The following is a 27,132-nucleotide window of genomic DNA, read 5'->3' as shown; positions in this document are numbered from 1 at the left end:
ATTCCTTGGCAGAAAGACCTGACTGGCCCAGAGCGCGGGCAGCTCGGCGCATGCGCAGCGCAGCGCGCCCGGCGCCCGGCGCCCGGGTTGCTTCCTACGAGCTACCCGGAAGCCTTGGCTCGTCCCGCTCCCCCTCCCCCTCCCCTGCCGCTCGGGCGGAGCGTGCGGGCCGGCGGGGCGAGGAGGCGGGACACGTCGGCGCTGCTACAGCCGCCGCCGCCGCCCCTCCTGCTGTTCCAGCTGCCGCCGCCGCCGCCGCCGCTTCCTGGGCTGAGTCTGCCTGCGGTCCCAGCGGCGCCAGGTGCGTTCATCCTGCCGGTCTTCTGCCAGCGTCCGCCGCTGCTGTAGCTGCCCCAGGCTCCCCACACCGCTTCCGAGATGGCGACGCGCTCCTGCCGGGAGAAGGCTCAGAAGCTAAATGAGCAGCACCAGCTCATCCTGTCGAAACTGCTGAGGGAGGAGGACAACAAGTACTGCGCCGACTGCGAGGCCAAAGGTAGCGCAGACGGCGCCGCCGCCCTATAGGGGCCTCCTGCGACCGGTGACCTTCCCGCAGCCGCTGCGCCTCGGCTGAGCTGCCGGGCCGGCCTTAAAGCCAGGGCTGATGGATGGGTGGGCGCGGGGCTCCCAGTGACCGTCGCCTCCGCCAGGGGCGGCGGCGAGGTCAGGCCCACAGGCCGGTCGGTGTCCTCGGCCTCCGCTCTTCACCCGCCTGGGGCGGAGCCGGTGCCTGCGTCTCGGTGCTCCTATCCTCCAAGGGCTGGGCTAGGGAGCGCGGAACCCGGCGTCGGCCTGGGTAGTGCTTAGGTTAAAGAATTGCCCCGCTGCCTCTGTTCACAGCTGCCTCTGTGGGTGGGGCCGCTCTTAGGTCTTGGCCTTCTCTTCGACCCTACAGAGTGACCATGTTCTCCTTTTGCGGGCTCTATTGCTCGTTCTCCTAGACGGAGCCCTACCTGCTTGCCCACCTGACAGCTTTTGTACAGGGTTCTTGCTTCTGTTTCATTAAAAAGGGCATGGGTGTCCTTTTTGGTGGGTTGGAGCTTTCCTGAATAACTGGGAAAGGATCTTAATAGTAGTATTGCTTTTCAGTCTGGCTATTAGCCAGGATGAAGAGGAATTTCATTATATGAATCGGACAGTGGGCTTACAGATCCTGAAGGTTTTAGTGGTTAGATTCTCTCAGACAAGCTATTTGGGGAGAATATGTGGACACAGGTTTGTCAGCCTCTTAAACGTTGAAGGTGCATTTTAAAGAACCAGAGATGGAAAAGACCTAATTTTAGTTTGTTCAGTTGGAGGGCTTCTGCCTGAGCCTTTGAAATAGATACACTATTTTTAGCTGATAGTTTTGTGTTTGGAGATCTGATTTATACTTAAAGTCTTGTAAGTAATCTCATGGGGAATATTGTTTCAGATTTTAACCAAACCTCTCATGTAGTTAGAAAAAAATGTTAATTGTAAGTTAGTTTATTTAATTATTCAGTGAGCAATAGGTAGTTCTTTGAAGAAGGAGACAATCAGTCTTTGGGGGTGTTGTTGAAGATTTCTGCATTATTTAACCTAGACTTTTCTTGAAGATTTACTATTCTTTATCAGTACTAAATAAATAAGTCACTGTCAGTAGACTGATAATATATGATCAGACTGAGTCACACAGCATCGGCAAGTTACCTCACTGTCATAACAGGTATTAAATTATTGTAAGGATCAAGTAGGTGGGAATAATGTAACTAGATCATTTTATGAAGCACTTTCAATATCTTAGTAACTTGATTGAATCAGCCTTGTATTTATCCCATGTAACTTTTAGGTATTGAAGTTAAAAAAACTACATATCTGATTTTTCTGTAGTAATATTTGTTTGCTTAATGCTTGATTATGTGTGTGGTTATTTGGTGATACTCTACTGTATTGAGGCTCAATTGCTTGCTTATCACTACTAGTAAAACACTTAAAGACAGACTTTAAGAGATCAGAAAATGAAAGGAGCTGAAGTTATAATCATATTTGTCATTTTGTGTAATAAATAACATGGTTAAGTAGAGACGTTGGTAAATGTTAAATCTATTAATAATTGAGTAATGATAGCTTCAGTGATTAACTTTTATTTATTGAAATAATTTTAGAAGTAATTTTTATTTAAATTTCTTTCTATAAAAAAGGTACTTTATAAAATCAGATTTTCATTAATTTTTCATGAAAGTAATTTTGTAGGTTTTTTCAAAGCCTTTATTAACCACACATATTAACACATTTTCATTTACTTTTTTGGGAATGGAGGGAAGAATATCATGTGCTACTCTTTTTTCTTTTCTTCTACTGGAGATTCAACCCAGGGGTGCTTAACTACTGAGCCATATCCTCAGCCTTTTATTATTATTATTATTATTTTTATTTTGAGAAGGGTCTCCCTAAATTGTTTAGGGCCTAAGGTGATGAGGCTGGCTTTGAACTTGGGATTCTCCTGCCTCAGCTTCCTGAGCTGCTGGGATTATAGGTGTGTGCCACTGGGCTTGGTCTACACTTCTAAAATTAGGAAAAAAAGTTTTACTTCTGACATGAGTACAAAACATTTGTTCACTTTTTTTTAATATCATCATTTATTGATTTTTATGTGGTGCCGAGGATTGAACCCAGTGCCTCACACATGGGAGGCAAGTGCTCTACCACTGAGCTATAGCCCCAGCCCTCACTATTTTTATTGCCGTTAAAGTCAGTGGAAAAAAGCTGAATGAGTATCTTTAATTTTGGCTTTGTTTGGTCATTTGTTTCTTGGTTTGTTTTTGAGAAGTAGAGGAAGTTGGAGAGTAGTTTCAAGGGCTCAAGAGTGCAGATTTCATGGCATGAACTCTGCAGTCATGATTTAGAAAGATTTTTTTCCTTGTTGCAACTAAGTCTAGAATGTTAAAATGATCTTGGAAATTATTTCATTGTTTGATCTTGATCAGGAAAAAATTTCAAAGATAGGGACACTTGAAATTAAACTCAATTTTATAGTTGAAAATTTAAATTTTATACTCAATTTTATAATTTAAAATTTGACATAATTGGGAAATTGATAGATTTAAATATATTTTTGCAAAGTTTTTTGCATCTTGGTATGGTTGGGCTCCAGTATGGAGCCCTCTTATAGTAGAATTATTGACTTGTTACATAATTTTGGATTTATTATTATATATGCTAGGTGAAATAATAAATGTAGATAGTGAAATTCTGATTTTAAAGGACTTTCACAGCTCAGGTATTAAGAGATCTCGTTCAGTATATGTAGTGATGTTTCCTCACTATCTAATGAATTGTATCAAGCTTTTCATGAATCTTGAAGCTATTTCCTAGTTAACTCAATTTTCATTCTTTCAAAGAAAGAAATCCTCCATTGGTCTTGAATATGTATCCAAAATAAAGCATAGGTTTTGAGATTGTCTTATTCCGTTACTTTATAGTAGTTGACAGATGTATGTCAATTGGATTTTGACATTTCTCTGAGTTACCAGTTTGTTTCCTGTATTTACATTATTTAGGAAGGAAGGAGAAAAGGATAGCATAGATGCCAGTTTCCTGCTTGTGATCCTACACTTATCAGATATGTTGAGCAACTGGAGAATAAGAACAGGCAGATGGTACTTCACTTTACCCCAGCTGCATTCCTGACTCTGTGGGAGTTTTAAAGGCACTCTGTGATTATTAGTGGCAATATGGGATGGTGAGGACTGAGAGAGCCCCTCACCAACCTAAAATTTAGTTTTCAGAATCTAAAGCTTCTCCACAGGTAATCATGAATATTAATTTGCCCAGTTTTGGGGTGGTCAGACATAGGTTTTTGGATCCTAGAAATCATTTTGTTTAGACTCTCTGGTATTGAGCAGTTAAGTTCCTTGCTCAGATCACTTATTTCTTAATTCCACAGATCTTGGAGGCCAGTTTGTTAAGTACTATATTAGATTAAAGGGTAAAAACATTTCTGAGACCTGAGTTTAGTGGTGAGTGTATATTTGTAAAATAATAATATTCAAATATTGTGCTAAGTGGTATAATAATTGTTGTAAAAAGTACCCCCCTCCTGTTTATTTTTGGCTCTCTTTCCCTGCACCCTGACTTTTGCCTGTTGTTTGCCTTTATAGTTTCCAGAATGCTGCCTCAAGGCCTTCACACATGCTCTTCCTCTCTGATGATACTTTTTGTCTAATCTGCTTTTACTGATGTTCAATTTTTGCGTAACTATCTTTTCAAGGAAAAAATTCCCTTTGCTTCTCTCACCTTAGGTTAGGCTTCCATTTTATATATTTGAGACATCATCCTGAATCTTATCACACTTAAACATTGTTGAGGTAATTATTGGGCATTCCATATCTCTGTTGGATTATAGCTGCAAGAAAGGAAAAAATCTTGTTTATCTTGCTTGGGGTAATTTCTACAGTTCTCAGCACAGTGTGTGGCATGTAGAACATAATTATAACTCATCAAATATCTTTTGAATAAATGAATGTATGAATGAGCACAGAGCCAGTAGCAACAAAGGGAGTGTTTGAAAGGGAATACACCTGTGAAAGGGAGTGGCATTTGAAGTAACCTTGTTAGGAGTCATAGAAGTCCTATGTGATCTAGGTTCTGAAGGTGGAGTGAAATTTCACCAGCTAGAGAAGGAATTAAACGGCACAGTTGGATACACAAAAGTATAGGCTTATGAAAGGTAAAAGAGGTCTCATATGCCCTTTTAATGGTAAAGTTGTCTTTATATGTACTCATATTTGGTTCTGGCATGTCAGAGGAAGAACTGGGATAGTGAAAGATTGCAGGCAAGTCACTAAGTAAGGAGGTGTTTAACAGTAGTCCAAGGAATAGGAAATAGGACCTGAACTCATGCAGTATCAATCTATCAGTCAGGATGTATAGAACAGGAAACAGGTATAATTTAGCTAATTTTACCTAAAAGGTGTTTAAAGAATAAGATACTTAAAAAAATCACTGGAAGAACTGGAGGAGGTAAAGTCAGGGAGGTACTCACTGCTGGACTTTTGCTTTCAAGGTCACACATACTCTGCTACAACTGTTGCCCCAGTACCTAGACTTCTTCTCATTCAAAAAATTGGTGAGCTGATGGGTGAAGAAGGACTGTGGTTGCTATAAGCACTTGATTGCTGTTAGTAATTTTTGTCTGTATGGCCTGTGCCACACTTATGCTTTCCATGTGCAAATAATTGACAAAACTTAATGATTCCAACAGCTTGCTTTCTAGGGTGTCTTTTAACTTTCTAACCTCTTCAAAAAGTAGACATGTGTAGAGACTGGTTGTGAGAGACAGTCCTAGGTAGAGCCTACCACAGGCAGTGAGAATAGAGACTATTTTTTTCATTGCATTCATTATTTTAGAGTTGTTATATGAACTATTTGAAATTCTTAATTAAAAATAAAGTTTACCTCAAGGAACTAATGTTTATGATGTTGATGCTTGCCAGGTAAATTATTTTTAACAAAAGTCTGATTATAATTCATCTCAAGAAATTTGTCATTCTAAAAGTTCTTACAAAATGTAAATTTCAGCTGATGGATCTATTGTTCTTGTAATTCTGCCTATTTTTGAGGTTTTCTCTGAAGATTGTATGCCCTGATGTCAGAGCTTGAATGGAAACCACTGTTTTCTCTCTGACTTATCAGTTTAAAACTTGGATTATATGTTGCTTCCCTTCTTTGTCTTCTAATTATTCTTTGTCTTCTTCTTTTTTAAGATTATAATATTCTTTCATTTTTGACTTCATTAATGAGATTTATATCTCCTTAATTCTTCTGTATGAGATATACATAATTGTTCAAGTCATTGGGACTTGAACCCATGATTTTGTTAAGGCAAAGTAAAATATTTGATATTCTAATTATATACTTAAAAATTCAAACCTTTTTCTTACTATTGGTTTTTCCACTGGATAGAACCAAGCTGTTTTCTTGCCTTTTTTTTCAATTTTCTCAATGAAAGAAGATCAAAGAAACTTGGAGGTCATTTTATTTAAGTTGTATAACTATTATGAGAGGTGCTAATGCCTTATATTCTGACCACTGTAAAGAGTTTGATTTAACATACTTTTGTTGGTAAATCAATGTATTAGTTTTCTATTGTTATAACAACCTGAGCTGTATACTTTATATAAAAAAAAGAGGTTTATTTACTTCATAGTTTTGGAGGCTGAGGGTTCCAGCAGCTGGTGCTGGCTCCAATAGGGTCCCCCCTGGCTGTATCACATCGTGATGGATGACATTATGGTGGAAATGCATGTGCAAGGGAGAGATCAAATGGTAAAACAATTAAGCCAGAGAGTAGGAGAGGCCAGGCTCACTCTTTCTCTTGGGAACTAACCAGAATCCTATAAGAACTATCTTAAACCCTTCTAAGTGCCTCAGATGACCTGACACCTTCCAGTAGGGTTCACTTTCTTTTGTTTTTTAACTTTATTTTATTTTATTTTCTTCTTATTATTAGTTGTTCAAAACATTACAAAACTCTTGACATATCATATTTCATACATTTGATTCAAGTGGATTATGAACTCCCATTTTTACCCCGTATACAGATTGCTGAATCACATCGGTTACATATCCACGTTTTTACATACTGCCATACTAGTGTCTGTTGTATTCTGCTGCCCTTCCTATCCTCTACTATCCCCCCTCCCCTCCACTCCCCTCCCATCTTCTCTCTCTACCCCATCTACTGTAATTCATTTGTCTCTCTTGTTTTTTTTTTTTCCCTTTCCCCTCACATCCTCTTATATGTAATTTTGTGTAACAGTGAGGGTCTCCTTCCATTTCCATGCAATTTCCCTTCTCTCTCCCTTTCCCTCCCACCTCTCATCCCTGTTTAATGGCAATCTTCTTCTCATGCTCTTCCTCCCTACTCTGTTCTTAGTTGCCCTCCTTATATCAAAGAAGACATTTGGCATTTGTTTTTTAGGGATTGGCTAGCTTCACTTAGCATAATCTGCTCTAATGCCATCCATTTCCCTGCAGATGCCATGATTTTGTCATTTTTTAGTGCAGAGTAATACTCCATTGTGTATAAATGCCACATTTTTTTAATCCATTCATCTATTGAAGGGCATCTAGGTTGGTTCCACGGTCTAGCTATTGTGAATTGTGCTGCTATGAACATCGATGTAGCTGTATCCCTATAGTAGTCTCTTTTAAGGTCTTTGGGGAATAGTCCGAGAAGGGGAATAGCTGGGTCAAATGGTGGTTCCATTCCCAGCTTTCTGAGGAATCTCCATACTGCTTTCCAAATTGGCTGCACCAATTTGCATTCCCACCAGCAATGTACAAGTGTACCCTTTTCCCCACATCCTCGCCAGCACTTGTTGTTGTTTGACTTCATAATGGTTGCCATTCTTACTGGAGTGAGATGGTATCTTAGGGTGGTTTTAATTTGCATTTCTCTGACTGCTAGAGATGGTGAGCATTTTTTTGTGTACTTGTTGATTGATTGTATGTCCTCCTCTGAGAAGTGTCTGTTCAGGTCCTTGGCCCATTTGTTGATTGGGTTATTTGTTTTCTTATTGTTTAATTTTTTGAGTTCTTTATATACTCTGGATATTAGGGCTCTATCTGAAGTGTGAGGAATAAAAATTTGTTCCCAGGATGTAGGCTCCCTATTTACCTCTCTTATTGTTTCTCTTGCTGAGAAAAAACTTTTTAGTTTGAGTAAGTCCCATTTGTTGATTCTTGTTTTTAACTCTTGTGCTATGGGTGTCCTATTAAGGAATTTGGAGCCCGACCCCACAATATGTAGATTAGAGCCAACTTTTTCATCTATCAGAAGCAGAGTCTCTGTTTTGATAACAAGCTCCTTGATCCATTTTGAGTTAACTTTTGTGCATAGCTAGAGAACAGGATTAGATTCATTTTGTTGCATATGGATTTCCAGTTTTCCCAGCACCATTTGTTGAAGATGCTATCCTTCCTCCATTGCATGCTTTTAGCACCTTTGTCAAATATAAGATAGTTGTAATTTTGTGAAGGGTTCACTTTCTTAAAGATCCTATCACCTCTCATTACCATACTGAGAACCAAATTTGCAGGTGAATCTTTGGGGAACAAACCACATCCAAACCATAGCATAGCCCTATAAAAATTAAGTTCTGTATTAGAGACTGTTGTGTGTATAAAAAAAGTTTTAAGTGTGGACCTCAAGCCATTAAGCAATCTCAATAGACATGAAATAGTTATAAGTTAACTCCACATCTATGGTAGACTGGTAGATTCATTAGAAGTTTAGAGGTGGAATAGATCTCTAACTATGGGATTAAAAGTAATAACATCACTTATATATGCATCAATTATGTATATATATATATATACATATATATATATATATTTTTTTTGCAGGGTATACTGTGAATACATATATTAACTTATTCTCAAAATAACCTTTTGAGGTGGGTGCTACTGTCATCCTGTTTTACTGTTTAGGAAACAGGCAGAGAGAGTATAACTCTCTCAATGTTACGTAGCTAAGAAGTGGTAGATCAGGAATTTTTTCATTATAAAAATGGTTAACTTTTATATTTCAAGTCCTTTTCTAGGAGGTGGGGATTAAAGAAGGGAACAGGTAAAGGGCCGTGCTGTAAAGGATCTACTAATCTATTAGTGTGCAGAAAGGAGTTGACATACCCAGGTCTATAAGGTTGGGCCTTGGCTTACATCTGGAAACTTGAATTTGAGATGGTCCTTTCACCCTAATAAGAGTTTGTCTTTGTACCTAAACTGTTTGCATAAACAATGTGATTTTGCTGAATACTTTTTTCTGGGAGTGTGGAATTTGCAAATGTACAAGTATTACTTGACTTCCTGATAAAACTTTAGGCACTGAGTCTCTTAGTTGGGAGTACTTTACACATGTTGCCACAACTCACTGCTGGGAAAATTAAGTATGTCTAATAAAATCCTACTGGGAGAGAACAATTAGATGCTTCCTCCTGTTTTCTCCTGGACTTTGCTTCATATTCATTTTACCTTTGCTTATTGTGCTTAGTATCTTTTTGCTGTAATAAACCATAACCAGGTATACAACTATATGTTGAGCCTTCTGAATCCTCTTAGCAAGTTGCTGAACCTGAGGGTGGTCTTGGGGACCTCCTAACATTATTGGTAGTATATACTTTCTTTCTTTATTGTCCAGGACATGTTGAAGTCTAAGCATATTTTGGCTGGCTCTGGAACCTAGCCTACTCACAAGGGTACAGCCTAGAAGAGCAGTTTTGAATAGTAGAGGCTCTTCCTACTTTACTGAAAAGAAATAAGGGTGGAAATCTGAACTACAGAATAAGGATTTGGAGACCCAAGTGATCTAGTGCAAGAGCCTATGCTGTTAACCATATCTGATGCAATGCTAGTTAAAAAATATTTTTTGTTGTTGAAAGTTCATGATGTAAGATATTGTTGTTGGAAAGACTTATCTCTTCATACTAACTTAAAATATTTCCAGAGAGATATTGCGAAGTGTGTTCACATATGTTTGCATATGTATGTGCCCATTCCTGACCCATATGCAAATTCCAGACTCCCAGAAAAAAAAGCAGGTATTCAGCAAAAAACACCTTATTTATGCACAGTGAGAGACTCATTGTTTATCATATTGCCAAGTGTGTTTAAATGTGAAAAATGTCTTCATTTAAATTTATCTCTGAATTTAATAGGAGAACCACCATAACTTCAAAATACCAGTTTAAACAAACTGAAATTTTTGTCTGACTATTAAACTTTATTTATAAATTGAGCCTACAAATACTTGAATGTTTAATTTTTGTCTTCCATATAACTTTTTTTTTCCATTATGACTTTAAGATCAGGTACTGGTCATTTACCTGCGCTTTTTTGAACCATAGAAACAACATGATAGAATTGAAAAAGCACTGGCCCGGTTTAAGTTGGTAAAATTAGGTTTGAATTCCAGCTTTGCCTCTGACTTGCTTAGTAATCAGTTGTCCCTGTCTTTTTTCATCCTTACTCCAATTAATTATTTTAACTCTGTTATAGTCTGTGCTCTTTCTTGAATCCTATACCTTGTGTCATATCTATGCTGGTATTTACTGTAATTCTTAATTTAAAAATTCTGTTATTAAGGGTTTGTATTTTTGAGGTCTTATTGAAGTCTGAGTCATGATCATTTCTTTATACATTTTTAAGGTTTTCACTGATAATTTAGGTCTTACTGAGCAAATTTACCTGGTATTATTTTTAATTATCTCAAGCCATTTTATATAACTCACAGAAATATTTATTACAGATTTCTGTTTGAAACTTTTTTACTGTAATGCTTTCTTGAAGTAATTAGAGTAAAAGCAAAGAAACCTCCACCACTTTAAGTTGACTAATAAAGTCAAGACTCCCTTTTATTCACTGTTTTTTAAGAAAAAACCTGTAGGTATATTAAATTTTTGATCACCTGTTGTACATTTATCAGTGACAGCATTTTCTACATGTTGTGTTAGGTAGAGCCATGTTTAAGTAAAATTTTAGTACCACATAGAAGTGATTTTAGAATTATTTCACATAAACCTTAGATAAAGCTATTGGAAACATGTTGATTTTATGTTCACATGTATTTCAAATAGAACATGTAGGGACTTAAGGGCCGAATAGGAAGAGAATTATAAACTTTCTAGTAGTCTTCATACTGCTTCCCTTTACTCCCTTAACCAATTTTTGGTCTAAATTTCACAAGAGATCTAAGTGATTAACATTATGTGATTATGATAAATCTTTAGGTATCTGTCATTGGTCTTTTGTAAAGAGTGCATTTTAAGGACCAGTGGTAAGTTAAAATTGAAACATAAAAATAAAGAATTTGGTGGGAAATCATACTTAGGATAGCTTTGTCTTCCAATATAAAAAAAAATCATAAAAATTACGATTTAGTCTAGATGTTGCTTGATTCATACCTAGTACTACTGACTTCCTGATAAAAGTTTAGGCACTGAGTCTCTTGGTTGGAAGTACTTTACACGTGTTGCCACAATCACTGCTGGGAGAATTAAGTGTGTCTAGTACAATCCTACTGGGAGAGAACAATTGGATGCTTCCTCCTGTTTTCTCCTGGACTTTGCTTCATATTCTTTTTACCTTTGCTTATTGTGCTTAGTATCTTTTTGCTGTAGTAAACCATAACCATAACCAAAAGTTGCTTTTGGTGTCAAATAGTGGTTGTGCATGATGCCATTAAGCTAGCAGAATTAATGTTTACTGAAGTGAATTGATCATCACTGTTGTATTCATTTTCTATTGCTGTTATAAATGTTTTCCATAAACTTAATGGTTTAAAACAATACAAGTTATCACTTACAGTGCTGGAATTTAGAGTCCAAAATGAGTCTGATTGAGCTAAAAGCAACATTTTCCTACCCCTTTTCTGGAGACTTTATGGAAGAATCTGTTTCTTTACCTTTTCCAGCTTCTAGAGACCAGCTGCATACCTTGGCTTGTGGCTCTTCTGTTCATCTTCAAAGCCAGCAGTGTGTCATCTTTAGTCCCCTACTCTCCAATATCTTTCATCATAATATTTTTTCTGGCACAATTACTTTGGGTTTACCTGGATAATCTAAGATAATATTGCCATCAGTGTACTTAATTCATTCACAGTGATTACAGTGGTTAGAACATGAACATCTTAGGGCTGTTGTTCTGCCTACTACAAGTAGATTAGTGATCAAAGTTGTATATTGAACTTAGAATTTTAATTTTTTCTTTTGAGATGGCATTGCTCAGGCTGCCCTTGAGCTTATGATCCTCTTGCCTCAGCTTCCTGAGTAGCTGGGATTACAGATGTGTACCACTGTGCATGGCTTTTAAACTTATATTTTTATGAAAGGTACCTGCTTTGGATATGTTTAAGAAGGTATAGGATAGAAATGAATACAATTTTAATTGAGTATTCTAGTAGGAATTTAAAAATATATGCATGCTAGCATAATTTATTAGTCTCTTTGCAGTATGATCATTTATATAGAAAACCCAAGAAATTGATTAAAAAACCTTTTAGAACCAATAATTGTATTTGTCAAGGTTGTAGAAATCAAGGTGAGTGTAGAAATATTTACTATTTCTATACACTAACAAATAATTGGAAGTTGAAATAAAAATTGGCATTTATGGCATAAAATATAAAAATTTAAGTGGGCTGGATTGTGGCTCAGTGGTAGAGCACTTACCTTGCATGCATGAGGCACTGGATTCCATCCTTAGCACCACATAAAAATAAATAAATAATTTAAAAAAATCCCTGTTCATATTTTAAAAAAATATAAAAACTTGAGGATAAATTTAGCAAAGTGTGTGTAAGACCTATACACTGAAAACTACAAAAGATTCCGGAGAGAAATTAAAGAGTCCCTAAAGAAATGAAGATATATACCATGTTCATGGATTAGAAGACTCAAAAATTTAAAGATGTCAGTTCTTTCCAACTGACTCTCTGGATTCAATATGATCTAGTCAAAACCTTAGAAGAATTTTGTTGTATTTTATCAGTTAACACATTGGTTCTGTAGTTTTTAATGAAATGTGGAGAACACCCCTGCAACATCAAAACAATTTTGAAAAGTTATATTTGAGGTCTTATGGAAACTGACTTCTGTAATTATTAAAAAGCTATAGTTATCAAGACAGTGTGGTGTTGGTGTCAAGACATATTCAGATCAGTGGTGTTCTGAAAATAGACTCACATATATGGTCATTTATATAAACAGAAATATCAAGGTAATTCAGTGAGGGAAAGGGTAATATTTTCAACATTAACTAAATGTACCTTCAATCTTACCTCAGAATCTTACCTTGAATCTTAACACAAAAGTTAATTTGAAATGAATCATAAAACTAAACTTAAGAGCAAAAACTACAAAACTTTTAGAAGAGACTGTTAGAGAATTTTGGGGACCATGAACAAGGAAAAGTTTTTTTTTGGATAGGACACAAATGTACATTTTGTAAATACACAACTGTGAAAATGGACTTAATTAAAAACTTTTGCTCTTCAAGTGTTTTAGTTAGTTTTTTTACTCCTATGACCCTAAAACCTGACAAAAACAATTTTAGAAGAAGAAAAGTTTGTTTTGGGGCTTATGGTTTCAGTGGTCTCAGTCCATAAGCAGGTGGCTCAATTCCTCAAGGTTGGAGGTGAGGCAGAACATTATGGTAAAAGTGTGGTGGAGGAAAGTGACTCAGGGCATGATGATTGGGAACCAGAGAGGGACTAAGCTCAGCTCACAAAATATGTACCCCAAAAGCATGCTCCCAGTGACCGCCTCCTCCAGCCACACTACCTGCCTATAGTTACCAACCAATTAATTAATCTCTATCAGTGGATTAATGTATTGATTAGATTAAGGCTCATCTAACCCAATTTCACTGTTGAGCTTTCTTGCACTGTCTCACACATGAGCATTTGGGGGATACCTAATATCTAAACCATAACAAAAATACACTTAAGAAAACAAAAAGGAAAATTATAGATTGGGAGCAAATATATCTGATAAGGACTTTTGCTCAGAATATATTTAAATAAATACTATAAAGCAATAAAAAATAAAATTTGTACTTGAATGTTTATAACAGCTTTATTTATAATAGCCACAGAGTGGAAATAATCCAAATGTCCATCACTTGATGAATGAAGAAAATGGCACATTCATATAATGGAATGATACTTTGCAATATAAAGGAATGAACAGTAACATGGGTGAGTCTTTTTTTTTTTTTTTTTTTTTAGTGGGGGAAGGGACACTTGGCTACTGAGCCACATCCCCAGCCCTATTTTGTATTAATTTAGAGACAGGATTCCACTGAGTTTCTTATTAGTGCCTCCTCATTGCTGAGTCTGGCTTTGAATTTGAAATTCTCCTGCCTTAGCCACCCAAGCCACTGGGATCTGCAGAAAGGAGGAAGTGTTCTGAGTTTCTGAGGAGGTACTGAGACAAGATTTAAAAGGTTTCCTTGTTGGTTTCATTCCATCTTAAATTTCATTTTATTTCAAATCTCTTAAGTTATCCTGATCCTTTTGTGCCCACATGGATGGACTTCAGAGTAATTTACATGTTTTGTGATATAAACTTGGAGGCCAGAAGGGTCATCTTTGCAACACACATTTAAAAGATATGCATTCTTATTAATATATTTATATAGATGTTAAAGGGACTGTCATATAGCACATTTTTAACTTAAAGCAAAAATGTTTTTTCTTTTTAATTACTTTTTAAGGGGATTTTTCAGTGTTTCTGATGGAAGAGAAATGCTTCTTCCTCCTGATTTTGCCTAGTTTTATTGTCATGAAATTTTTCTGAATTTAAAATTGAGAGTGATTACTTTTTTAAAAAAATTTTATTTTATTTATTTAATTTTTGCTGGTGCTGAGGATGGAAGCCCGTGCCTCACACATGTAGAAGTGACTACTTTATGAGGGCTTTTTATTTAACTATCATAGAAAGTTAAAAAAAAGATAAATTATATTACAATATTTGCTATAATTTTTCTTTTTGACATTGTTTCCCACTATTACTACTGTGAACTCCCTCATGTTATATTAAAATACATTTTTTTTCCCCTGTGGAAAGTCTATTCAATTATTGGACAGAGATTTTTCTCTTTTTTATTCACTGCAATTAGTTGTTACTTGAAATTTGTTTTTAATGGAGACAATGATTTTCACTTCAATCGATAATGCAGGGTGATTGCTTTCTTTTTTAGTCTTTTTGTCTTGTTCCAAATTTTAGGCAATTACATTTCTGAGAGAAGGAAGCAAAGGCTTTTTACCTAAAATAAATATTGGTCTTATTTTCAGAAAAATAACTGGGGGGACTTGAGGTTTCCAATCAAGTAGGTGGAAACTTCAAATTGTCACTTTATACCCTAACAGGTAAGAAAAGCCATATGAACTGAATAACAGCAACAAACAAACAAAAAAGCCCAGCAGTTCTTCTTAAATCTATCAGAGAAATGAAACCACAGGGCAAACTGCTGTCCCCCCAAATTGGTTAGGTAGGAATACAGAGAATCATAATTTACTGGAGGAGAAACTGAAGAGCAGAAATGGGTAATAAGGAAAACCTAAACTGTAACTATAAATTAGTTAGGTTAAGAATGAACAAATCTGAGAATTGAAAACCCTAGGGAATTGAGTCAGATTCTTATTGTGATTACAGAAAAATCCCCTTAGGCTTCTAGCAGTAGGAAGGGAAAAGGAACTATTTTGAAATATTGTACACCAGAACACTTAATTCTTAACAAGGTGTGCCTTTGGGAGAAGCTATTTAACCAGCATTTAACCTTGTCAGTTTTATTAGACCCTAGTTTAACTGGCCTGGGGGAAGGGAAATACCTAACTCTCCAGTCCTGTCTCACCAAAGAAGGTGGGTAGAAAACCAGGAAGCACTTGTGAAGTTCATAGACAAGAGGTATAAGGCTCACTGGAAGGCCTGAGACCTAATTATAGGACTGTAGAATATCCTCTTCCCCAATCACCACGTTACTGAAGTACTTTTTTTTTTTTTTAACCTTTATTTCACTTATTTATTTTTATGTGGTGGTGAGGATCGAATCCAGGGTCCTGCACATGTGAGGTGAGCACTCTACCGCTGAGTCACATCCCCAGCCCTACTGAACTACTTTTAGCAGTTCTTTTTAAACTATGTCAGGCTATCAAGAAAAAAATGACAAGACACACACACAAAAAAGTCGAGGTTCTTGTTTTAAATTTTACGATGAAAGTATTTTCAAAATATCTGAAATACGGTAATAAGCTGTTTTCTGCACCTTTCTGGGATCTAAATTGTAACTGGAAAACAAGTAACAATATTTTCCTGTGTTTAAATGAATGTATGTATAAAACATATGTACACATAACCAAATATATAAATGACTAGATCACTATATGTTCATATTGAATAATATTATATAATCTTTGTTTTTTACGGGGGTGGGATAACAGAACTAAACTCAAGTGCACTCAACTACTAAGCCATATCCCCAGCCCTATTTTGTATTTTATTTAGAGACAGAGTCTCATTGAATTGTTTAGCACCTTACTTTTGTGGAGGTTGGCTTTGAACTCAAGATTCCTCTGCCTCAAACTTTTGAGCTGCTGGGATTACAGGCGTGTACCACTGCTTCCAACAAGATTACGTAATCTTGACTTAATATTGTATTTTATTTATTTATTTAAATTTTTAAAAACTCTTTCATCCTTTTTTTTAAAAAATAACTTTATTTTATTTATTTATTTTTATGTGGTGCTGAGGATTGTACCCAGGGCCTCATATGTGCTAGGTAAGCGCTCTACTGCTGAGCCACAACCCTAGTCCTTGATTTAATATTTTAAAGTTTTGAGTTTTTGTAGAGCAGAATGTCAGTCCAAAATAATATGTACTAGAGTTAAGGAACATATTTTCATATCAGTCCCACTCATCTCAGCTTTAATCTTTTTCGGACCTTAAATATTCACAAATTATTTTTAGAATTCATACCAACTAACGGGCATTATACTGATAGCAAATAAGTGACATTTAATATATGTATGTTTCCCCAAAAAGGGATGATGTAATTGATCTTTATATTTAACCTGGGTTTAGTATCTCTTTATAAAGTCAATGATATAGAAAAAGTTGGGATGGGGTACCCTTCTAAGTTCAAAAGTACCTAAGACATAACCCAATATAATACATTGTTCTTGAGATGATATCTTTTTCAAAAATACTTTTTACAAAAAAATTATTTGCGGGGAGTACATTTGTGTAAAATAGAGTATGTGTTGAGTATTGGATGACACTGAGAAATTCCGTCAAGTGTGATAATGACTTTGGTAGAGGGAGGATGTTCATTTCTTAGAGATTCATATTGAAGTGATTCTTGATGTCTGATGTCATAAAAAGATAGAAAAATTTGGCAAAATATTAATTACTGAGTCAGGCAATGGAAATGTGGGTGTTTACTGTACTATTTCTTTGTTTAAATTTTTTTTAAACATTCATTATATTTTTAGGTGTAGATGGACACAACACAATGCCTTTATTAGTTTTTTTTTAAAGAGAGAGAGATGAGAGAATTTTTTAATTTTTATTTTTCTGTTTTCGGTGGACCCAACATCTTTATTTTTATGTGGTGCTGAGGATTGAACCCAGGTCCCGCCCGTGCTAGGTGAGCACTCTACCGCCGAGCTATAATCCCAGCCCTGTACTATTTCTTTAGATTTTAAGTTTTTGTGCTCAAGGAACAAACATAAAACAAGTTACTAACAAATAAGGGGAACCCTTCTGGACTTAAAAAAACATGCATTTTTTTCTATTAAACATTATATTATATTAGGCTTTACTGATATATTTGGACATGTATATAATCTTATACTAAATGATTTCAACGTGATATCAACTATTCTGAACATAACATACAGAGATACTGTAAACATTTTAAGAAAGCCAAAAAGGTTTTAAAAATTAATTGCAAAGATAGTGTGATTAAAGAATTACTAAATTATTCTAAATTAATGGCTCATAATCATTTTGAGATGATGGATTAAAGGATTAGAGCTCTATAGTTTTTGTTAAAAGAAGGCATTTGAAAAATGTAGTAATTGATATCTTTTAATTTTACTTCTCTATCATCTCATTTTCTAAGAAGATATTGAAAAAAGAATTGCAACAAACTAAAATATATCAGAATCTCTATTGCTAATCATTATCTTGGTTTTTGTCTCCAGAGTACTTAAGGAAGAATAGCCTGCCATCCATATCAGTGGGTTCTGCATACATGGATTTAACCTATTGTAGACTGAAAGTATTTGAAGAAAAAAATTCGTGTCTGTACTAAACATACAGCTTTTTATTCTTGTCATTATTCCCTAAACAATATAGTGTAACTATTTATATATCATTTACATTATATTAAGTATTATAATTTAGAGATGATTTGAAGTGTACAGGGGATATGTTTAGGTATGTCCAAGTATGATGCCATTTACCATCCATACTCCATAGATTTTTAGTGTCTATGGGGAGTGTTGGAACCAGTGACCCATGGATATTGAAGGACATCTGTATATATTTCATAGATAACTATTTGAGTACCTATTATGTGTAAGGTACAGCTGCTGTTTGCCATACAAATTGAAGTTATGTAAGGTATGTGGATACTTAAAGGCTTTCTATATTAATTTGGCCTTTCCATTGCAGGGGATAAGGGAGCATTCATTTTTTTTTTTTGTTGTTGTTTTTATCAGAAGGCGGGAGGCTTGCTTCACAGGACTCAGCCCTTGAACTTCTTCTCTCTTCTGTTTGTATTCACTTCTTTGCCAATCTCATCCAGTATCCTGCTTTTAGCTGTCATGCTTGCTTTTAGTCTGGGCTACCAGATATATATCTTCAGTTTATAAGATCTCTTCCCAAAACTCTATGGGTATAAGCTTTTGCAGTATTCATTTGTTCAGTAGCTCAAAACTAACATTTCTTTACTAAAAATTTGATCTTCTTCCCCTAAGACTGAATTGGATCTTTGACCTTCTTCCTTTGTTTGCTCCTCTGCCATTCCTCATTGTACTCTGACCTTTTCTTCATGCTAGAAACTTTGGAATTATCTTCATTGTTGACTCTACTAGTTTTAGGATTGGTCTTCTGTGATCTGTTCTAATATAGCTGATAGAGTGATCTTTTAAAAGGTAAGACATGTCAGTCATATCTTGTCTTCGCTCTGCTCAAAATTCTTCATTGTTTTTTTTTTTTTCTGCCAGTGTAAAAACCAATCAATGCCTTACTATGGTCCATAGTCTCGTCTTTACTCTTGAATGTACCAGTCATGCTCCTGTCTCAGAGCTTTACACTTGTCCTTCCCACACTTGGCATGTCTTCAACACATGCATATAGTTGGTGTTAGGTCCTTACTCAAATATACTATATTTTAAAATCTGTCTGTCTTTGTAGAATATTGGCAGCCAGATTTTTGTTTTTTGGTTAGGGCTTAGAATGTTCTAGTCACATAGGTTTTTAGTATATTTGTTGAATGAATAAATGACTGATAAGGAGATGGAGCTTTCCAGGCCCAGGAATAATGTATACTGTCAGTTAAAGACTTTATCTGAAAAGATAAAGCAATTAAAAAGCTATTATTGCATTAGAATTCTTGTAAACTGGTGACTTGGTGCTGGAATGTGGGATTTAATGTATCAAAAACTGCTTCTTCACAACTGAGATGCTCAGCTGTCAAAAACTGCTTCTTCACAACTGAGATGCTCAAGACTAGGTATTTTTATGATCTTGTGTTCCTACTAGAAAACAACCAGAAAGGATAGGAAGATAGTCTCCACTTCACTTTTCAAATATTGAATGAGTGCCTCTAATTGGTAGAAATGGTCATTCAGAATTCTGACTACAAAGGAATCAAATAGTTTTTAGTTTTCTATCCTCAGTCCAGGAAGGCACACTAGAAGTAGATTGGAATAGAGGTGTGTAAGCAAATTCAGTGTCTACCATGGAGTCTGTCTTAGGGAATTGCATCAGAAAGAGTGAAACATCCACAGCTTGACCTGAAAAGAACCACAAAGTCCTCAGGCAGCCATGCTTTTGTCTTTGTATCTTTGGGCCTGTATAGCATGTCTTCTTTTTGTTTGCTTCATGACTGACCACTTTCCTTATTAATTTGTTTGCTCATACTTTATTAACTCCTGTGCTTATGTTACTTGCTGCTTGGCTTCTTAAAGATGCCCTACAAGACTTAGTTACTCTTCCTGAGTGAAATGACCTGTCCTAATCTGGGTCATATGTGTACATCTAGTCATTTTGTTTCAGAGGCAAGAAGGCTGCAGTAATATCATGTAGGGGAACCATGTCTTAAGAGCAGGCAAGTTCTCTGAGGGACCATCTGGCATTTCTAGTTAATATTAATGCAAAGTTCAGTGGGGAAATTTTGATTCAGAACTTTGGACAGAAGAAAAAGATCAAGAAGAAAGGCTCAGTCTGTGAGGAAGTAGAGTGAGAATGGCCTGAAGTGTGAGAGGACAAGTAGGTGATGATTAGTCATTTGCCAAAAATAAAGGTTAGTAAGACAAAGTAGGGAATTCAGGGTTATTCTCTGCACAGAATATTTGCTAATAGTAAATACTTTAAAATAACCTAAAAGTATTTTAAAGTATTTGTCCCCAGTGATGGGTGCTTGTTTTCTAACTTGTGGTTATAAACACCCCTGCTATCAAAGCTTTGTGTGTACACTTAATTATTTCTTCAGGATAAAGAAGTTCTGTGTTAAACAGTATGCCAGGTTAAAACCCGTTTGACCTCTGTTGTCATGAGTGGTGTGTCAAGTTTACTTTTCCATCAGTAGTATGCAGACTGACTGGCCTCTGTACCCAGTTTGTTACTGAATCTTCATATTTTTAAAAAACTTCCTAAATATGGTTTATGAAAATGGTATTACACTATATTGCATTTTTCTTAGTTTTTTTTTTTTTTTTTTTTCAGTCCTGAGGATCAAACCCAGGGACTTGTGCGAGATGGCACATGCCCATATTTCCAGTGACTTGGGAGGCTGAGGCAAGATGATTCCAAGTTCAAGACCAGCCTTAGCAACTTACTGAGACTCTGTCTCAAAATAAAAAGGTTTAGGGATTTAGTTAGCTCAGTGGTAGAGCACCCCTGGGCTTAATCCCCAGTACCCCTGCCCTGCACTCCACCCCCCCTCCCCCTAAAAAAAAAAGAAAAAAAAAAAGCTGATTTATCTGACTTGCTCAAAACTATGAAATAGTGAAAGGACACATGGGAGTGAACTTAAGTCCTATGGAAACCTATTATTGCTTTGTCAACAATACAGATTAATGTGTTACCCCTGACCTTTGTTAAGGTAACTCCACTTTTTTTTCATTCTCTTTAAATTCAGTTATTATATACAGTGAGAAGGAGGTGTTAGTTCTGAGTTGTTATTATCTATGTAATGGCACCGTATTAAAAAATATTAGATATTGGAGTGAGCAGTGATTATATACCAGTTATTTATTTAGCCAGTTTATTCAAACACACATTTGGCAATAATTTTGACATCTTTTAGATTTTAAATTTGGAATGCTATTTATTGGTTATCTCATGAAATAAATTTGTAATCAGTATGGAGAATAGTATAAATGAGAGAGGTATTTATAAATATCTTTCAGCTTGACAGATTTTGTAAGTGGAAAGCACTGGAACATTTATGATGAGGTAAGCAGTAAAAAAAAGCCACATTATGTTTGTTCAAACTCTTGAAATTTAAATCTGAATTTTTGAATGACACTAAATCATTGGACAAAAAACATAGATTTGACAAGGCTTGAATTTTAGGATAGTCAGGCGAAACAGAATTATTGTATTTTATATTTTGAAACCAAGATTATTGATTCTTAAAAATTAAGCTTCATTTTATCCTGTTGACCAGCAAACTCTTAATCGGTGTAATTTACTTTTTTGCCAAAGTAACATTTAACAAACATGAGGAGAATGTTGTTTTTATAGATTTTATTCTTTAAAGAGCCTTCTGCCATTTGCAGTGGCACACACCTATACCAGTGACTCTGGAGGTTGAGGCAGGACTGGATTAGATTAAGTTTCTAGTCAGATTAGTGACCAAGACTTTGTAGGAAGGTAACAGGAGGAAGTACATCATTGAAGGAATGAAATGATGAAGGAAGACTTGGAGGAAAATCAGAACAGAGAAACCTCAGGTTTTAAGAAGAAGGAGATAAACAAAGTCAGGAAAATTAAATGCAATAGGGAAGGAAAGGAACTAGAAAAGGTTTTTTTTGCTTTTGTATTTTTTTGGTTAACATTAACACCATTTTCTAAACAAGGTGCAGTTGTACATGTATGTAATCCCAGCTACTCAAGAGGCTGAGGCAGGAGGATTGCAGGTTTGAGGCCAGGTGGTGCACTTTAATTAGACCCTATTTCAAATAAAGGCTAGTGGAACCAAGGGAAAAAAAAAAAAAAAAAAAAAAAAAAAACGTTTAAAGAGGAAGAGGAAGTTGGGGAGGTAGCTGAGTGATAGAGTCTTTACCAAAATGTGAGAAGGACTGGGTTCCATCTCCAGTCTTTAGAAATGAAGAATCCAGGCCAAAGCACAAGGAAATCAACAATTTTTTCTAAGCTTCAATGAAAGGTAGAGGGTCTGTTGTGAAGTTGAACCCAGAGTGCTTCAGAACCTATTTCTACCTGCTGTTCAGCTCTGTATGGTAAGATTTAAAAATGTGAGTATCTTCAGTATGTTGGCACCATTTCTCTTTTCTTAAGTAGTCTTTTGCCTTTTTTTCTTTTTGCACCTTTGAAAGATTTTTTAATTTATTTTGTATTCTGCATTTAGTTTACTTTTGAAACAAATGCTGTTTTCCCATGAAATTCAGACAGATTCTATACTCTGAGAAAGATTGTTTGGAATTTATTTTGCAGCTGAAGGAATTATTAATACTTATGTAAATTCCTGTTGAAATAAGGCTTAGCTGACATTTTATTTGTCAGAGTTGTTTAAGAGATTGTAGTTAACTTGAATAAACAAAAAATTGACAAACAATGGTTACTGGTATCTGGGGAGACTGGTATTTTTGAAAAATGTAATTTTTTTTTAGCATGTTTTCTTCTAAGCAAGTAAAAAAATTGCTTTTGTGTGAATGAACATACTAGTGTCTTTGATATAGTATAATTGGACTTGTTAAACATTTGAACACAGTATTTGAGGTGGTGGTTTTATATCATATGTATGTATGCCATCTGCTGGTGAAATGCATTATTGCTATTAACTAAATAACTGGCAATTTCTTTGAGTGAAATAATGATCGGTAGTTTCAAGAGTAGCCATAAAATTAAATTTTGGGAAAAAAATACCCATCTTGCATAATGAATTATTCTGTTTGAAATGATAATAGTATCTTGGTTGAAAAGTACTGACCTAATATGCTGATGTGCGTGTGTGTGTGTGTGTGTGTGTGTGTGTATTCTTTTTTGAAGGTTTTGTAAATTCTAGATCTAGTTGAATGGTAACATATAACAAGTAGTTTGTCCAATGTGGAAGTCATGGCCATATGTTACCATTTAACTGAATTTAAACGTTTTTTTTCCCCTTGGTTCCACTAGCCATATTTTAAGGATTAATAATCACATTTGTCTAAGAGCTACCGTGTTGAACAATGCAGATTGTAGTGTTTCTAACATCACAGAAAATTCAGTTTTTGAGTAGTATTTTTCTATTAAAATTTTTAAATCAGGAGGATTATGATTTTCATGAAGTAGTCATTGTTTTTAATTAATTAATTAATTAATTAATTTTGGTACTGGGGATTGAACCCAGGGGCATTTAGCCACTGAGATATGTCCTCAACCCTTTTTTATATTTTATTTAGATACAGGGTCTCACTAAGTTGCTTAGGGCCTCACTAAGTTGCTGAGGCTGGCTTTGAACTTACAGTCCTCCTGCAATGTGCCACCATGTGCCTGACATTCTTAAATTCTGAAGGAATCCTTTTCTTTGCCATAAATAAAAAGAGTTTATCAATAAATAACCCCATTTAACCTGGTGTGTCTATCTGGTGGGATTTAAGATTATTAAGATTTTATTATACCATGTAATTTACTGCAGCTTAGATATATTCACTGCAAATGATTACAGTTTTCTCAAAGTGTAGGACATTGAGTATTTATAGTGTTTTGAAAATTCATGTTAGAGGAGATCCAAGATGGCGAATTAGAGGCAGTCTGCATTCCTTGTTCCTCCCATGACTTGGGATTCAAACAGAGGAAATACTGTTTCTCTGCAAGGCAGCCATCGCTGCCCACTGATCCCCTGCTGTTTACCCACCAGAATTGTTTGTCCACCAGAATTGCCTGCCTTTTAAAAAAATATTGTGTTTTTTAGTGATGAACACAACATCTTAATTTTATTAATTTTTTTTAATGTGGTGCTGAGCATTGAACCCAGTGCCTCACATATGCGAGGCAAGTGCTCCACCACTGAGCCACAACCCCAGCCCAACTGCCCGCCTTTTGAGCACAGATTGCTCTCTGCCTGCTGTCCATCATTTGCCTATTTGCCTGCCTCTTGCCTGCCCATCACCCACTGCCCAACAACGGCCTGCAGATCACCTGCCCTTGGCCTGCAGACTGCCCACAGACTGCCAGCATATTGCCCGCTGCCCACTGCCCTCTGCTACCTGGAAGCCCGTTGTCACAGTACTTGCAGGTTTGGTTACACATGGCTGAGGCCATCTTGGAACGGGCACATCTGCCTCAGTCTGGGGACACCAACTAGGGCCTGGAGGTATATTGTCAGGATGCCTGCAGGTCTGGTTGCACTTGAGGTCTTTCTGCTAGTTGTGCTAGTGGCTGCCATCTGGCTGCCTCTTTGCAGGGTCGCTCATTTGTGTGAGTGCATCCTGGTGGTCTCCCTGCAAGTTGGAACAGCATGGAGATGGTGGTATTGCAGCAAGGCAGAGCCTGGGGAATCTAAAGCCCATGTCTGTCGGTTGCAGCTGGGTTTGTGTGGGCCAGTCTGGGTCAAGCAAGCCTGTAGAACGCCAGAGACTAGGGGCAGTTGGGGGTGGGAAGCTGGGGAGCACAGGTTGGAGAACCTGGAGAAAACCAGGCTTTCTTCAGCTCAGTATTGAAGTACATGGGACAGAAGGATCCAGTGGGAAGACTGGAAGAGGTTGTGAGAGCATCTTGCTATGGGCTCACCACCCAATTAGACCTGCACCCACCTGACTGGAGCCACCATCAAACTTAAGACAACCCTGCCTATTGCAGAGAAGGGAAGCTGAGAAAAATTTTGAAAGTCAGCAGAAACTATAGTTTCAGTTTTCTGTTGAGACTTACTTTCTTTTTTTCCCCCCTTTTCTCCTCTCCCACATCTTTACCATCTTTGAATCTGAGTATTTTTCATGCATCATTTATTGTGGAGTGGGATGTCTGAGTAGTATATTATAGTTTTGTTGTGTATCCTTATATTTTAACTTTTAAAAAAAAATCTGTGTATGTTTTTTCTCTTACCTGTCTGTGTTCCTGGATTCTCTTTCTCACTTCTTTCATAGTAACATCCAATTTCTATTTATTCCTCCCTCCCTCTTACTATAAATTTTTACCTCTATCTTCTCTCCTTCTCCCATGTAAACATCGCATCTTATACTACTTCTGATCCCTTGTTCTCCATCATTAGAAACAGGAAATCCTTTAAACAAACTTATTGTTTATATTGTAGACAATAATTGAATACATCATTTTTGTTTATTGTGACAAAACTGTAGATGCCTTAATAGAAGCTATTTGGTTTAAAGGTGTATATTGTTTGCATTGGGTGCTGTTAATATTGGTCTCCCCCTTAAAGGTAGGTAATAGAAGCCTTCAAGGACACTACAAGACTGCCTCAGATCCATACTGCTAGATGGGAAGACACACAAATAACATGAAAAAACAAGGGATCAAAACGCCTCAAACAAACCAAGATGTTCTAACAATAGAATCCACAGACAACACAGTAGAAGAAATGACAGAGAAGGAGTTTAGAAGTTACATAGTTAGGCTGATCTTTGAAATAAAGGATGGTATTGGAGAGAAAATACAGAAAGTAAAAGATCATTCAATAAAAAGGCAGATGTTATAAAAAGAAATCAAGCAGAAATTCTTGAACTGAAGTAAGCAATAAACCAAATTAAAATTTCATTTGAAAGTATTACCAACAGACTAGACCACTTAGAAGACAGAACCTTAGGCAATGAAGACAAAATATATATTATAGAAAATAGAGTCAACTGCACAGAGAATATGGTAAGAAACCATGAACAGAACTTTCAAGAAATATGGGATAACATGAAAAGACCAAATTTAAGATTTATTGGGATTGACAAAGGTGTGGCGATAACAAACCAAAGGAATGCACAATCCTTTCAAAGACATAATATCAGAAAATTTTCCAAATCTAAAGAATGAATTGGAGGCCCCCCACCCCCCGCGCCTGCCAGGTAGGCGGAACTGTGACCACCGACAGAAAAGGCCCAGTGGCCCGCGGCGGGACAGAGCTTCCAATCACTCCTGCAAGGTAGGCGGGCCTGCAACCCACCGGCAGAAGAGGAGCAGCGGCCTGCTGAGAGGCAGAGCCGCCCCCTCCCCCCCGTGCCTGCAAGGTAGACGGAACTGTGACCACCATCAGAACAGGCCAGACCTGCAACCGACAGACAGAACAGGCCCAGTGGCCTGAGGAAGGGTAGAGCCGCCCCGCCCCCCGCGCCTGCAAGGTAGGCGGACCTGCGACCCACTGGCAGAACAGCCCCAGAGGCCTGCAGAGGGGCAGTGCCGCTGCCTGCGCCTGCAAAGTAGGCAGAACTGCGACCACCGACAGAACAAGTCTAGCAGCCCGCAGAGGGACAGAGCCACCGCCCGCGCCTGCAAGGTAGGCGGACCTGCTACCGACCGGCAGAGCAGGCCCAGTGGCCTGCCGGCGTGGTAGGCACATTGCCCCAATTGGAGGAGGGGCAGAGCCGCCGCCCGCGCCTGCGAGGGAGACTTTGCAACTATACAAGACCAATATAAATATATAGGGGGAAAATTCAATAGCACAACAGTTTCACCAAGTAGAAAAGAACGCGAACAGTATGAAGAGACAAGGAAAGAAAGGACCACAAGCAATGCAGGTCAACTCAACGTTAGAAGAGGTAATAGCTGCAGCAGATGGAATGTCAGATAAAGAATTCAGGATATACATGCTTCAGATGATCTGGAGTCTCAAGGAAGACATCAGACAGCAAAATCAGACAATGAAAGATCACTTCAACAATGAATTACATAAACAAATCCAAGAAGCAAAAGATCAACTATACAGGGAGATAGAGGTTATAAAAAACAAACAAACAGAAATCCTAGAAATGCAGGAAGCAATAAACCAACTTAAAAACTCAATTGAGAATACTACCAGCAGAGTAGAACACTTAGAAGATAGAACATCAGACAATGAAGATAAAGTATTTCAACTTGAAAAGAACATAGACAGCTCAGCAAGACTGTTAAGAAACCATGAGCAGAACATCCAAGAAATATGGGATAACATCAAGAGACCAAATTTAAGAGTCATTGGGATACAGGAAGGGACAGAGTTTCAAACCAAAGGAATGAG

The 27,132-nt window shown here is 36.9% G+C and overlaps 1 protein-coding gene across 4 annotated transcripts in view; it reads left to right on the top strand.

The window, feature by feature from the left end:
• Positions 1–207: 207 nt before the first annotated feature.
• The window catches only part of Smap1 (small ArfGAP 1), a 187,713-nt gene continuing 160,788 nt past the window's right edge, over positions 208–27,132 (top strand). For 3 of the 4 annotated variants that reach the window (XM_027928173.2, XM_027928172.3, XM_027928171.3), the window contains exon 1: positions 211–496. In XM_027928173.2, coding sequence (XP_027783974.1) covers positions 379–496 — 118 coding nt within the window. In that variant the 5' untranslated portion in view covers positions 211–378. Of the gene's footprint in view, positions 497–27,132 lie in introns of all 4 variants that reach the window. The other variant, XM_027928175.3, reaches the window with a different exon arrangement.

Source organism: Marmota flaviventris, chromosome 6 (assembly GCF_047511675.1).
Source record: "Marmota flaviventris isolate mMarFla1 chromosome 6, mMarFla1.hap1, whole genome shotgun sequence".
Lineage (NCBI taxonomy): Eukaryota > Metazoa > Chordata > Mammalia > Rodentia > Sciuridae > Marmota > Marmota flaviventris.
Note: the sequence above shows the minus strand (reverse complement) of the source record. Positions and strands in the feature narration are given on the sequence as shown.